Below are 15,012 nucleotides of genomic sequence, written 5' to 3' on the forward strand. Positions count from 1 at the left end.
CATCCCCAAAACATCAGCGATCCACCTCTGTGCTTTACAGTAGGAATGGTGTTCCTTTCATCATAGGCCTTGTTGACTTCTCTCCAAATCTAAAGTTTATGGTTGTGGCCAAAAAGTTCAATTTTGGTCTCATCACTCCAAATTACTTGTTCCAGAAGTTTTGAGTCTTGTCTCTGTGCTGTTTTGCATGTTCTAGGTGAGATACTTTGTGGCATTTGTGCAGTAATGGGTTTCTTCTGGCAACTCGACCATTCAGCCCATTTTTCTTCAAGTGCCTCCTTATTGTACATCTTGAAACAGCCGCACCACTCATTTTCAGAGAGTGCTGTATTTCAGCTGGTGTTATTTGTGGGTTTTGTTTTCTTTGCATCCCAAACATTTTTCCTGGCAGTTGTGGACGACATTTTTGTTGGTCTACCTGACCGTGGTTTTGTTTTTTACAGAGCCCCTGATTTTCCATTTGTTAATCACAGTTTGAACGCTGCTGACTGGCATTATACAGTTCAGCTACCTTTTCTCATAGATCCGTTGACAATTCTTTTGCTTTCCCCATGATCCACAATCCAGAAACATCAGTGGCTGGATGAAAGATGCAAGAGTCTGTCTGGATGCCAGAAACTCTCTCAGCTTTTATGCGCACACACACTGATTACAGGTCACAGGTGAGGATGTTAGCTTTAGTAGCCATTCAAACCTATTTGTGTCAACTTCTGTGTATCAGGCCAAAATCATTAGTGTATGTGAACTTTTGATCAGGGTCATTTGGATGTTTTGGGTTGTCATTATGATTTAAAAAGAGAAAAAAACAGTAGTTTCACAATAAATGGCTTCACTCAACCACTAACCATGAGTGGAGAAAAGTTTTGGTGTTTATCATTCAGAATTCTCTGAAAAAAGGCCAAGAAAGCAAAAATTCTGCTGGGGTATGTCAACTTTTGAGCACATCTGTACATTATCTCCCACTCACATAGTATGATACCCCAGTATTCAGGATGCCAAGACAGTTGAAAGTGCGACACCAGGCGGGGGTGAGGTTTCCAGGGCCTGCTGCATAGCCGTTACGCAGTCTGCCACTAATGGCGGTACACAGCGATACACAGCTTGCCACATGCAGGAGAATAATAAAATACAATAAAATCCAATGCATAGGGGAGTGTGCCAGTAATTGCACAGTCCTGCTGGAGACTGTCATATTACTCATATTTTTAGCACTTGATGTGTTAAAGAGGAGTAAAATAAACATTTTAAAAATAACAGCTACTGGCAGCAATTGAACTATATGCAAAAACATTTTCATGAGTGCACATTTTTAGAGATGATAAATGTGAAGCGTGTCACTTCTGTTCTGCTTCATGCACTGCAGTTACTTTGTTGCTACAGAAAAGAAAAAAAAAGCATAATTGTCTCCATCAGTATTCAAAGCTTTGAAATGTGTTTGGAAGCATCAAGCTACTAACTGTACCATCTCCACTAATCACGGTTAGCTGCATCACCTCGTCAGACTGTAGTTGCTCTGACGACGTCTCGGTGCATATGAGATGTTGTCTTCAGTTATTTGGAGACGGGGCCTTGGCAAGGGAGCTACTGGCGTGGACCCGAACTTGTAAGATGCGCTAAAGGATATTTATATCTTCGCTTGGTTCTCTGTGTACCTTTTCCCTTTGTCACTTTGCCATTGTTTTATGTTTGCATTGAGCTATTCTTGTTTCTGTTACATTGTCACTGCGGCTCGCGTGTGCCGAGCTATGAATTGTACAGATGTGTGTAATGCTGTGATGGAGAAAATCATTTGGGTTGATTAAGAGCTTGAATGAGCTTCGTAATGACAGTTTCTTCTCTTGGTTTTATTTGACATTCACAATGTGAGAACATATTGAGATAAGTAGCGTGCCCATTGATGTGGAAATGTGTGCACTACATTGTACTCAATTAGCCGTGCTTTACCGCTAGAAAATATGCGGATCTTTATACTCTGCCGTCTCCTGAGCAGAGGTGAGTGACTACAATTTTTTTCTTTTTTTTTTGCTACTGGCTAATTAAAAATGAACTCATACATGACCATAGTTTTTTCGTTTTCTAACTTGAGTCAGCATGATATGTCAGAATGACATTTCTATTGATATTATCATTTTATGTAAAATATGGTAATTAACCATGTGCAAATTAATGAATCATTTTTTTAAGAAGCTTGCTGTATGATAATTTTTGGAGTATGACCCTGTCTTTGACATAGACCTGGAATCTTAAAAGCAGCTTTGATACAATTCGCTACAGCTGAAATATGTATTTTATCAATGTCATATTTTCTATTCTGTAAGTTTTAGTTGCTTTTTTGAGTGCAAGAAGTGGTCATATCAGCTGCTGTCGACCTTCAAGATGAAGAAATATTTATTGCAGTATTTATAGTTTTATTTATAGTAAGTGTTTAATTAGAAATGTAGCTGTTTCTTTTATTGCATTGTTTCTTAGTAAAAAAAAAAAAGTCTAAGGAATTTTCTCATAATTAGAGATAAATATAAGATGCTCATGTCTGTGCAATAGTGACAATGTCCCCTTAAACACTAGAGGGACTCTTAGCAAGTATGTCCCTTAACAGCAATATCCACACACGCCTTTTTCTTTTTTTTTTCTCTTTTTGGGCTTTTTATGTTATAAATTTGTTTTCCCTGTTGTAGCAGAATGCATCATAAAACCCCTTTTAAGATATAATCCTACAAAAAATCTTCAAAATGCTTTTTTTTGTAAATTATGTCAAATACACAGAATACTTTTATTGCAATATTTATGTATTTGATATTTGATTATTATTATTAGAAGAAACCATACCCATACCACGGTGATAAAACGGCTTTACCAAATTTATGGTGGTTTCCATTTTTTGTATTGAAGGCATTGAATGTTTTATCTCTCTGTACACTATCAGATATACAGTATATTTGCCTGTCAGTCGCCCACAGCTTTATAGATTTGTTAAAGCTTTTTTAGCATTTTTGTATTGCCATGGTTTACCCTAATTAATTTCTTACCTTTTTTCAATGTATGTGTTTGATATTTATAGTGCAGTAATATAGTATTCTGTGTATTTTACAACAAAAATGCTTTTCTGAAGGTTTTTTTTTAGGCTTCTATTTATCCTGGGAACATTTGTGTTTTTGAGATTGCCATGAAGAATTTTAGTAGGTTTGTTGTAACCCCTTTAATAATAATTTAATAGGTCTAACTGCCCTCCTTTGTAAAATCTGAAATAACAGTCCGAGGATGTTGAATACTTATTTAATTGCGGATATGCTTAAGGGGAACCTGTCGTCAGTTTTTGAGTCTTTCAACAAATGGCACCACCTTTATCAACAAAATTTTGCACCTGTGCAGTAGAATCACCAACCTGCAAAGGCGCACTTTGCTCTGCCCTCCTGAGGGCAAAGCAGAGGACATCACAGCACATGCGCTCAAAAAATGTCATTCCAGCTCCAGCCTCAGAGAGCCTGCTTTCTGCTATGCTACTGCGCAGGCGTGAGATTAAGCCGCACTGTGGATGATGCAAGATGCGTCATCCACATGAATCCGTGCCGGAGGACAGCAATTAGGAGCAGAGAGGCACAGACACTGCAACAGTGACACCCAACAGACCAGACCTCCTCATTGAAATATAGCAAGAGAACAATTCAAATGTTATTTTTGGGGCAACACATGAAGAGTCAGGAGACAGTATACATGTTTTTGGAATGCAGCACTGGAGTAGATAGAGGTGGTGCCATTTGGTGACAGACGAGAAACCTGACGACAGGCTCTCTAATGTAATTTGAGAACATTTGAAATGCAGGTATAGACTGTTTTGCCAATACCACAACATAATCATGAAAGCTATGACTTTAATTTTCCAAGGAAAGTTGCAACAGCAAATCTGATGTGTTTTCCTTAAGCAAATATTGATGATTCCACAAACCAGTCCCGCTAGACAGTGACAGCTGAAGTTTTGTTGGAAATGCGAAGAAAATGTAAAAATTATTTCTGTTTTATAGGGACAAATCAGCTTTCTAAGGTTAAAGGAACATTAAACCAAGAAATGAGTTGCTAATCTGCAGCATTTTTATATAAGCCTGAAACAGTCGTGTAAAATCATTCCTGTAATAATCCTGAAAAACACAAAGTGGCTAATCTCCTGTTGATCATGGGGTATGGCGTAGCAATTTATTTTTTTTCTAAATCAGCGGTTCTCACATTGCAGCCATGGTGTGTTTGCTGCAATCACAGTAAATCTGCAATGTTTTTGCACCCATTTTTAAAAAATCTTGACAAAAGGTGTGTTTTTGCCAAAAATAAATATATATATATATATATATACACATGTCATGGCAGACTTGTACAGGCAGGAGCACAACAGAGAGGCAATCACTTATCTTCTCATCTAACAAGCTGAGTTCCTGAGACCTACACAGAAGATTTCTGTAGTCAGCTAGTAACATCAGTTGTTATTTGTGCCTTGTGCTTTTGTTATGATCAAGACAAGGACATAGTGCAGGGGAATAGGTCAATGACTCATCCCTTCTTTCCTCCTAGTAATATATATTATACATTTTAAAGATTATATATATAAATGCATTCAAAAATAGAAGCACTAGTAATTTTTTTCAGTTAAAATGGAAATGATCAAAAAAGAAATCTAAATCAAACCAATATTTGGTGTGACCACCCTTCGCCTTCAAAACAGCATCAATTCTTCTAGGCACACTTGCACAGTTTTGGAAAGATCCAATCAGAGATCTGTGGATGTAGGTTTGTGCAAATTGCTCTCTCTTTATGTAATCCTAGACAGACTCAACGGTGGGGAGATGAATATCATTATCATATCATTACTTCCAAGATTACTTGTTCGTCTTTATGCTGATAATAGTTCTTAGTCACATTGACTGAATGTTTGTGGTTGTTTTTCTACTGCAGAGTAAATTTGAAGCTAGTCAGATACCTCCCTGATGGTATTGCATGATGTAAAAGTATAGTTCAGATACTCATTGCTGTATTGGTCCAGGGCATTAACTGCCATTTTTCTGCAACCCAGTTCCAATGTTTTCATGCATAGTTGAGTCACTTGGCCTTTTTTTCATGTCAAAGTTACAGCTTTTGCCTGCAAGACTTCCTTGAAGACCACTTCTTTCCAGACTTCTCTAAACAGTGTTTCTGAGTAGCTGTGTCTGACTGGTTGCTGCTATTTCTTAATTCTGAGCACATGGCACTGCTGTTCAATTTCCGATTTTAAAGAGAATTAAGCATGATGTGTCTTTTATCTGCTATACTAGGTGTCCTTGGCTAACCACCTGTCTACGATCCTGACCATTGCCCATTTCTTGGTGCTTCCTCAAATGTGCTTGAATAGTATATCTTGAAACCCCAGTTTGCTTTTAAAATATTTTCGTGCTTGTAAAACTAGCTTGTGTCTTATTGCTGTGCTCTGTCATGTCATTGTGTATGACTTGTGACATTAAAGTCCTGAAAGTGATTATATGGCCCCCACACAGCCCTGAACTCAGCATTAAGTACTTCAGGGATTACAGGAAGAGACAGGAGGATTTGTACAGGGCTACATCCACATAAGTACCGTGGTTAGTTCTCCAAGATGCTTGGAACAACCTCCCTGCCAAGTTCCATTAAAACCTATGTGCAAGTGTACCTTGAAGAAATATCACACCAAATATTGATTTAATTGATTTTTTCTGTCAATTTATATTTTATTTTAATTAAGAAAATAAAATTATTAGCACTTCTATTTTTAAATCAATTTTACATTACAGCATTTGTTTTCACCCATGCTTAAAACTTTTGCACAGCGCTGTCTTTGTAGATGTAGATACATATACAGGCACTAGCCATACAGGCTAGTCAAAAGAGGAGGCTTTTGTTTTAACTGTTGCAATATTGTAATTTCACATAAACATGTCCATAGAACACAGTGTGTGCTTTAATTGATCATGGATATTCAACATATCACTAGGTAGAATGCAGACAATTTTTTTGCCCCAATTTTATTCTTTCTGCTCCCCTTTTTTGATTCTATTTAAATCTTTCATATAGTTTGAGAGATATGGGCCCTATTTAGTCAGTGCTAAGTTTTCCAATCCTTATCAAGGAGCATAGGTGATGAAATTCACTCAGGGCATGTCTTTAGTAGAGATGAGTGAAAATGTTCGCCTATCTCAATTTAGTCACGAACATTGCACATTCGGATTCATGTTCGTACTCCTGAGCTTTTTCCCTTAAAATCAGCAAAAGTCTAGTTCGGTAAATGATCGAGTTCACAAAGGGCTCTTTCTAACGTCAGTGTTTCCATCCATGTGTCATCAGTGTGACATGTAGCGGTGCCTGGGAATCAGCTGTACTGTTTGCACTGTTCTGCGGTGTCGGGAACTGAAGTGAAAACAGCTCACATAACAATAATAACACATTTTTATTTATATAGCGCCGACATATTCCGCAGCACTTTACATTATAGAGGGGATTTGTACAGACAATGGACATTACAGGATAACAATAAACACACATCAAAACAGATACCAAGAGGAATGAGGGCCCTGCTCTCAAGCTTAAAATCTATGAGGAAAAAGGGGAGACACAAGAGGTGGTAACAATTGCTTTAGTTGTTTGGACCAGCCATAGTGTAAGGCTCGGGTGCTCACGTAATGCTGCATGAACCGGTTATCAGCCTAAGTATGTAACATTACAGACACAGAGTGTTAGAGCTAGCGGAACGCACCAAGTAAATATAAATGTTTTATTGAAACAGATGCGTTCGCAGCCCGGGGTCCACCGTGCAGGAGAACCTGCTGCTAGGAAACGGCAGCACTATATGGCGGTATGAACCAGCTCTGTTAGCTTCACAGAGCAGCCGAGAAAGCAAAGCTTTGTGCCCTGTTAACTTTCACAGAGGCACAGGCTAACTACCCAAATTAGAGCAGTCAGTGGTCATGCATGCATACAAAACTCCTCGCCGGAGGTGCCAGCATTCTAGGGGCCTATTTCAGCCGGGTCCCTGAATACATTCAAACACAATCTCCTCGCCGGAGGTGCCAGCATTCTAGGGGCTTATTTCAGTCGGGTCCCTGAACACATACAACCACATGACCACACTGGCGCAAAGCACATAACTTGAAAAGACACTAGCGCATGGCCGTACGGCAATGCGAGCCTTAAATAGTTGCAGCACGTACAGGACCTTCATAGAAGGACCAATGAGAGGCTGCTACAGAGCCTGTGCACCTACAGGGCCTTCCTAGAAGGACCAATAGAATTGACAGCAGTATCTGAACATGTGACCCTCAATCTCCACTGAGAGATCTTACTCTGGGCATGCTCAGAACGAGGAAAGCAGGACTTAGTCCCAGCAGCGTCTGCTCACCGCTGCCCAACACTGGCCTCAATGGCAGAAGCAGGAAAGGCAGCAGCAACTCTTTGCACAGAGTCAGCATGAGCGAGACGCTGGGACCAACGTCTCCGCTGAGCAGGCTCCACTGCAGCAGGAGAAGAATGGGAGACTGCAGCGGAGATGGCCCGAGATTCCCCTTGTGCAGAGGCGGGAACTCGACCCCTAACACAGAGGGCTATTAAATACAAAAAGCATATGAGAAACATGATGCAAGGAACCTGATTATGGTTTAGGTTTTTTGAATGAGTCACCCAGGGATAGTTAGGTTAATGCGTTGAGGCGGTAGGCCAGTCTGTACAAATGCATTTTTAGGGCACGCTTAAAACTGTGGGGATTGGGGATTAATAGTATTAACCTGGGTAGTGCATTCCAAAGAATTGGTGTAGCACGTGAAAAGTCTTGGAGACGGGAGTGGGAGGTTCTAATTATTGAGGATGTTAACCTCAGGTCATTGGCAGAACGGAGGGCACGGGTAGGGTGGTAGGCTGAGACCAGGGAGGAGATGTAGGGTGGAGCTGAGCCATGGAGTGCTTTGTGGGTGAGGGTAATAATTTTGCACTGGATTCTGGAGTGGATGGGTAACCAATGTAATGACTGGCACAAGGTAGAGGCATCGGAATAACGGTTGGCTGCAGCATTCAGGACAGATTGCAGAGGGGAGATTTTGGTAAGAGGGAGGCCGATTAGTAGAGAGTTGCAATAGTCCAGACGAGAATGAATAAGAGAAACAGTAAGAGTTTTTGCAGAGTTGAAAGTAAGAAAAGGTCGAATTCTAGAAATGTTTTTGAGGTGCAGATAACAAGAGCAAGCCAGTGATCGGATGTGGGGGGCACATCACTGTCCCCTGTGCATGCTGCGATGAGTGCTAGCAGGGGACAATGTTTAGAGTTGTCCCCTAAACAGGCTGGGGGGAGTAATATCCATAGCCTCTTACCAACCTGAGAATACCAGCCACCAGCTGTCAGCTTTAGCTTGTCTGGTTGTCAAAAATGAGGAAACCCCATGTTGTTTTATTTAAATTAATTATTTATTTATTTATAAATAATAAAAACAGCATGTGGACTTCCCTCTATTCTTGATAACCAGCCTTGCTAACACTGACAGATGAGGGTTGCAGCCCGCAGCTGTCAGTTATACGTTACTGTTTATTAAAAATACAGGGGAACTCAGCTCAATTTTTTTTTTATTATTTCTTTATAGTGCAATTGATGGTTCAATTGATGCCACTTTTCCTGGTGTCTCACCTAATTTGAGCTATTTTGGCAGCTTTTTTTTGCCCCTTCATGAAGGTGTTGTCTATGCCTTTGGTTTTGCATCCCATTGAATTTAATGGGGTTTGGGTATGTTCAATGAAACATTCGGTGAACGTTTGCCGAACCTAACAGAACCTTGAAAGATTAGCTCATCTCTAGTCTTTAGGCTGCTTTGCATTATTTCCCTGTGAGCAGCACCTTTTTGGTGAATACCATAATAATTAAGACTTTTTAGAAAGGTCTATTTTTCTGGAACAGTCTGGTGGATTTAAAAACAAAACAAAGCTGAATAAGCAGGGGAGGAGCAAAAATAAAGGAAAAAGGGAATAATAATAACTGGTCCCTTTTGACCCGGTGACAAGTCTGCTTTAGATTTCAAACATTTATACTCAATCATGTGCACGTTTGTTTTATCAGTTTTGATGTGTGCATTTATTTAATAAATGGTGCAGGTAAATACAACTATAAATTATATATCACATATCGGCAGGCCAATTGACATTACCTTATTGTAGTAAACAATATGAGCACATAATGTCTTCCTGAGCATGTATTTTTATACAACATTCTAAACGAAAGGGTCCATTTAATTTTTATTGTTGGCACTTTCCTATTTTTGTTAACCTTTGGTGTCTCTCTGGTTAATAACTGAATTAACTATCATGTATAGGCTTCTATATGTAGTAAGATTTCATTATGGTGCAACTCTGTATCATTAATTTATTTTAAAATAAACTTTTGAATATTTCAGAGTTTTGATGTTTTTCAGCAAAGATGACTTCACACTTTTGCACATTTGTGCAAATCCGTAAAAGTAAGGTTGCGCAAATGTTTCCATTAAAGTCAAAAAGAATGATTTTTGGTTCTGTATTGGCCATATTTTTTTTTTAGTTCAAAGTTATTTCCAAAATTCTATTGATTTTAAATAAATATTTCCCATGTTTGCTTTAGTTCATAACTGAGGTCATCTGAAAAAATTCTACATTTTCTGGAATGCGTATTGTTTCTCATTTACAGAACACGTACTCAGCTCCTCTTCTTGTTAAGTATTTAATTAATTTTCTGTGTTTGAATGGAAATTATTATATATAATATAATTTTATCATTGATTTGTCTTTTCTTTGTAGGTGATGTCATTGTGTATATTAATGAAGTGTGTGTCCTTGGCCACACACATGCAGATGTGGTCAAACTCTTCCAGTCAGTTCCAATTGGTCAAAGTGTAAACTTGGTGCTATGTCGAGGATATTCCCTACCCTATGACCCTGAAGATCCTGCAAGCAGCTTGGTTCCACCTCTGGCAGTAATAGAAAGGCCTCCTGTAGTGGTAAATGGAAGAAATAACTATGAGACTTATTTGGAATACATTTCTAGGACGTCTCAATCTGTACCAGATGTAGCAGAACGACCAATGCCTTCTTTGCACTCCATCCCAGCAGATAGTCAGCTTGAAAATACATTTCCACCACCTCCACCTGCACATGATGATAATGTATCAATGGCTTCTTCTGGGGCCACGCAAGCAGAACTCATGACCTTAACCATTGTGAAAGGGGCACAGGGCTTTGGCTTCACAATAGCAGACAGTCCAACGGGGCAAAGAGTGAAGCAAATACTAGACGTTCAGGGATGCCCTGGTTTATTCGAAGGAGACCTTATAGTGGAGATCAACCAGCAGAATGTACAGAATTTAAACCATTTAGAAGTAGTAGAGTTACTCAAAGAATGTCCTGTGGGAAATGAAACCTCACTGGTAATTCACAGAGGGGGTAAGTACAGTGACACGGTTTTACTTGCATGTACAATTTTATTTTGATTTTATAATGATAATTCTGGTTAAAATAATGTATATTTGACTCGCTTATATGTCTTGAAATCTGTGTAAGAGAGCAACTATTGCTTGTGGCCAGGTGTCTTGTTTATATGATACTCATGCTTTCTAACGGTGGTTCTTCAGCTATGAATGCCATCTTGCTCAATATGGATTCTTTCAATTTCATTTCCCTTAATTTTGCAACTGCTTCTTCCTTTGGGGTTAACTTTGCTATAATATGTTTGGTTTGTTGTTAGGTTTTTAATTGCACATTTCCTACATAAATAGCCATTATGTGTTAAGAAGTGACCTTTGACTGACGTTTCCTTAATTATTTGTATTCTTCTTGTATTCTGTTCCACTCTAATTATGCTTATCATTAAAAACAAAGTTACATTAAGTAAAATGATTCTTCTATTTTGATAAATTACAAATATTCCCTTCTATTATCGTTTTACATGTGGGAAGATTTTCATGGAAAATTAAAAGATGAAAGCAATGTTGAACCTATTAAAATGTAATTTCCCACTAATTTGCAACATTGTATTTCTGACTAATCTGATAATCAGAGCAATTATGAAAATGTAGTCTCTCAAGGAAATCTGATGTGACTGTTATATCTTGTAAAAGATACACCATGTCTGAACATCCAAGTGAGATTATTCTATCGGTGAGGTCAATGGATGTGCAAGAGGCTCAAACTGTCGTACATGATTATGCTATTGACATTTACATATATAAGTTAGAGAACTTGGCATTTTTCTAATTTTCTTAATGCTTTGAAACTGAGAACATCCTATTGTCCTTACATTCTGGGTTTAGAATTTTTTTTTAATATGTTCGTTAAATAGAAAAAAGGACTTTCAGGAAGTATATCCCTCCACTATCACAATTTTACCTCCACTTTCTTCACTGCAATCTAGTTCAGATTTCACACTTATAGCTATGCTGCTAAATATCAACTCAAAGGATAGCTTGGCTTGCTCAAATGTGAGGTTGACTTATGAAGATTTGCTTGACAGTTCATTTCATCTTCGAGATGTTAAGTTGGAAGGTACAGAATTGGTAATGACCTTATTCGTGAGACGTTATTTAGTTGAGACGTTCTCCTTTTTAAGTTGTCCCATTGCACTTTCTAATAAGACTGAGACTATAAATAGGTCTTGATGAAAGATATGTTATATAATTTTGTTTTTCTAATTTCTATGAAAGCCGATTAACCTGATTTGTAATTGACTACATGCAAAGCCTTAGTAGTTTTTTATTTTTATCTAAATTCCCTTTCATTTGTCCTCTAGATTTGTCAACTTGTAGTTGTGTTCATAAATTTACATACTCCAGGCAGAGTCACTTGACAAAAACACGTCTATTATGTTTTAGGTTATCAATTTATTTTATCTATTTTTCAAATGAAGGCATTACAAAAATAATAGAGGAACTAACATGATGTGGAGGGATATACTGTATATATATATATATATATATATATATATATATATATATATATATATTTCCAAATTGGGTAGAACCCCAAATAAACCCTCACTAGAAGACCATAAAATTTAGCACACTGCCCTTTGCATATTCTTTATGGTCTTCTAGTGAGAGTTTATTTGGGGTACTCCGCGATTTGGAAATTATATTATGCGTCACAAAATAGCACAGTTATTGGGAGTACAATTGCAATAAAATAAATGTTTAATTTCCTGTCCTGGTCAAAGTTTTGCATACTTTGTATTCTTAATGCGCTTTGAGTCCATTGTGAGAAAAATCTTATACACATTGTTGTTAATATTGTGTTGCACTCTTTTGCATTATTAACTGTATGCAGCCTTTATTTTGCTTATGTGGTAAAGCTTTGCGTTCCTTTTGGCAAAAAAAACCCTCCAGATTTTATACATTTTTTTTCATGTCTAACATACTTTGGTGAAAACTCAAAGTTTATCTCAATGAGGTTGAGATCTAGAGATTGTGATGAGCACTTCAGAAACGTCATTCTCTTCTTCAGTCACTAAACTGGTTATGAAGGATTACAAAGTTTTTAAGATAGTACAATGATAGTTCGAAGACCAGCACACGGTGATTTAAAATCCAGTAATCTTGTAGATGTTTCAAGTCATTCCATTTGGATTGACTCAAAACACATCAGAAAAACTATTGTGTACCTTCTATATTTCAATGGATTTACAATAAAGATTCTTTGATTTTAACCCACCATGTGCTGGACTTCAAACTATCATTGGACTTTATCAAGTATGTCTGGAGCCTCCCCAGCTGTGCCTGTGCATTGGCACTTACCACCTGCAAGCGGGCTCAACACATGCACATCAAGCAGGGGTAAAGCCTCATTTACACGCGTGGGTTTAACCCCTTAACATCCAATGACGGGCAGTGTCCATCATTGGATGTCTCCCTCTGTTTGGTGCGGGCTCCAGTGATGTGCCCACACCTTTTCCAGCACATGACAGCTGATCTGATCAGCTGACATGTGCCCTTAACAGCTGCGAGTGGAATTGCGATTCACCCGCGGCTGTTAACATGTTAAATGCCGCTGTCAAACTCTGACAGCGGCATTTAACATGCACGCGCAGGAAGCGCGTCATTATCTCCTCCCATTAGTGCCCATGTCACTTGACCTCGGGTCACCTATGGGTTGGCATTACAATCTGGAGTCAGCAGGAGACCTCTGTGGTTGTCATAGCCGGATAGCTCTGAGCGCTGCCCAGTGGTCGGTGCTCATTGCAAGTGAGGTATTCAGCTACATACAGGTTATCTGATCATCACCTGTATGTAGCAGAGCCGATTGGGTTATGGCAGCTTCTAGTCTCCCATGGAGACTATTGAACCATGCCACAAGTGAAAAAAATATGTTTTTTTAAATATTAAAAAATAAAGAAATATAAAAGTTTAAATCACCCCCCTTTTTCCCCCATTCAAAATAAAACAATAAAAAAATCAAATATACACATATTTGGTATTGCCACATTCAGAATCACTCAATCTATCAATGCATAAAAAGAATTAATCCAATCGGTAAACTGAGTAGCGAGAAAAAAAATCGAAATGCTAGAATTATGTTTTTTGGTTGCTGGTTCATTGCAATAAAATGCAATAACGGGCGATCAAAAGATTGTATGCACACCAAAATAGTATCAATAAAAACATCAGATCAGCGTGCAAAAAATAAACCCTCACCCGGCCTCATATCCCGAAAAATGGAGAGGCTATGGGTCTTGGAAAATGGCAACCTTTTTTTTTTATTTTTTACAAATTTTGGAAATTTTTTCACCACTTAAATAAAAATCAACCTAGACATGCTTGGTGTCTGTGAACTCGTAATGACCTGGAGATTCATAATGGCAGATCAGTTTTAGCATTTAGTGAGTATGGTTAAAAAAATACATGATATGGTAAAATCAATGGTGCCATTCAAAAGTACAACTCGTCCCGCAAAAAACAAGCCCTCACATGGCCATATTGATAGAAAAATAGAAAAGTTATGGCTCTGGGACGAAGGGGAGCAAAAAATGGAAACGCAAAAACAGAAATATCCCTGGTCCTTAAGGGGTTAAACATATACATGAAAAATGGTACCGTGTCATCAGTATATGGTCTGTTTTTACCATTAGAGTGTCATCCGTCTGTTTTTTGTCATCAGTGTTTTTCACAGATGGATAAGGAAATATATAAATTACAAAGCTTCTCCTATACTTTGCAATGTTACACACAGACAACACAAAGACTGTACACTGATGACATCCGTGTGCTGTACATGTTTTTCATGGATGCATAGACTTGGCAGTTGGCCGTTGTCATCCGTACTGCAGGAAATAACAGACATAGCTCTGTGAGTTTTGCACAGACACACCATCCATGAAAAACACGGACATGTGAACAGTACCATAGATTATACTGTTATAGTGTTGTATGTGAGTAAGGCATCAGCTGTATCTAACAATACTATCAATTTACATAGTTTTTAAGTAAATTTAAGATGAAAAAATGATCTGTATCCTCAGCAGTATAGCTTAAAGTATCGCATGAGTAACATTTGTCATAAGATATGCAGTGCAGTGCAGTGTAAAAGTCCGTTGTATGGGAAATATGGTCCAATGGCTCCCAGGCGAATGATCAGCTCAACCATTGTTCGGCCAACAGCCATCTAACGTGTATGACAGAATTAGAGTTGTTTTTTTAAGGAATATATAGCCTGTGATTGTACAAATTGGACAATCGATTTGATTTAGTATAGTCACAAAGCATCTGAGGTGTGATCTATGGACTCCAAATATTGAGACTTCGCCAACTATAAGAACCAAATGAGCACAAGTACTTTCATAAGAGTCCAACCCCTTTTGCCACGCAAATCTTCTAAATGCATTCTCCACCTTGTTTCAGTTCAATCTTTCATAGGACTGCATATACTACAAAACATACAGTAGACATTCTGCATAAAGGTTGACAACCATCCAGAAATATTTTGACATTCTGTAAATATAAGGCACTTGTTACCCCTTTTTGTAAAAAGAAAA

At 38.2% G+C, this 15,012-nt stretch overlaps 1 protein-coding gene across 18 annotated transcripts in view; it reads left to right on the top strand.

Moving 5' to 3' along the window:
• MAGI2 (membrane associated guanylate kinase, WW and PDZ domain containing 2) overlaps positions 1–15,012 on the top strand; it is a 1,417,815-nt gene that overhangs the window by 1,171,147 nt on the left and 231,656 nt on the right. For 17 of the 18 annotated variants that reach the window (XR_013215731.1, XM_077264697.1, XM_077264691.1 and 14 more), the window contains one exon: positions 9,795–10,436. The exons of the other annotated variant lie outside the window; for it this stretch is intronic. Coding sequence is in view for 16 of the 17 variants with exons in the window: in XM_077264697.1 (XP_077120812.1) it covers positions 9,795–10,436 (642 nt within the window). In the remaining variant the exon portion in view is untranslated. The remainder of the gene's footprint in view (positions 1–9,794; positions 10,437–15,012) is intronic. 18 annotated transcript variants of the gene reach the window in all.

Source organism: Ranitomeya variabilis, chromosome 5, assembly GCF_051348905.1.
Source record: "Ranitomeya variabilis isolate aRanVar5 chromosome 5, aRanVar5.hap1, whole genome shotgun sequence".
Classification (NCBI taxonomy): domain Eukaryota; kingdom Metazoa; phylum Chordata; class Amphibia; order Anura; family Dendrobatidae; genus Ranitomeya; species Ranitomeya variabilis.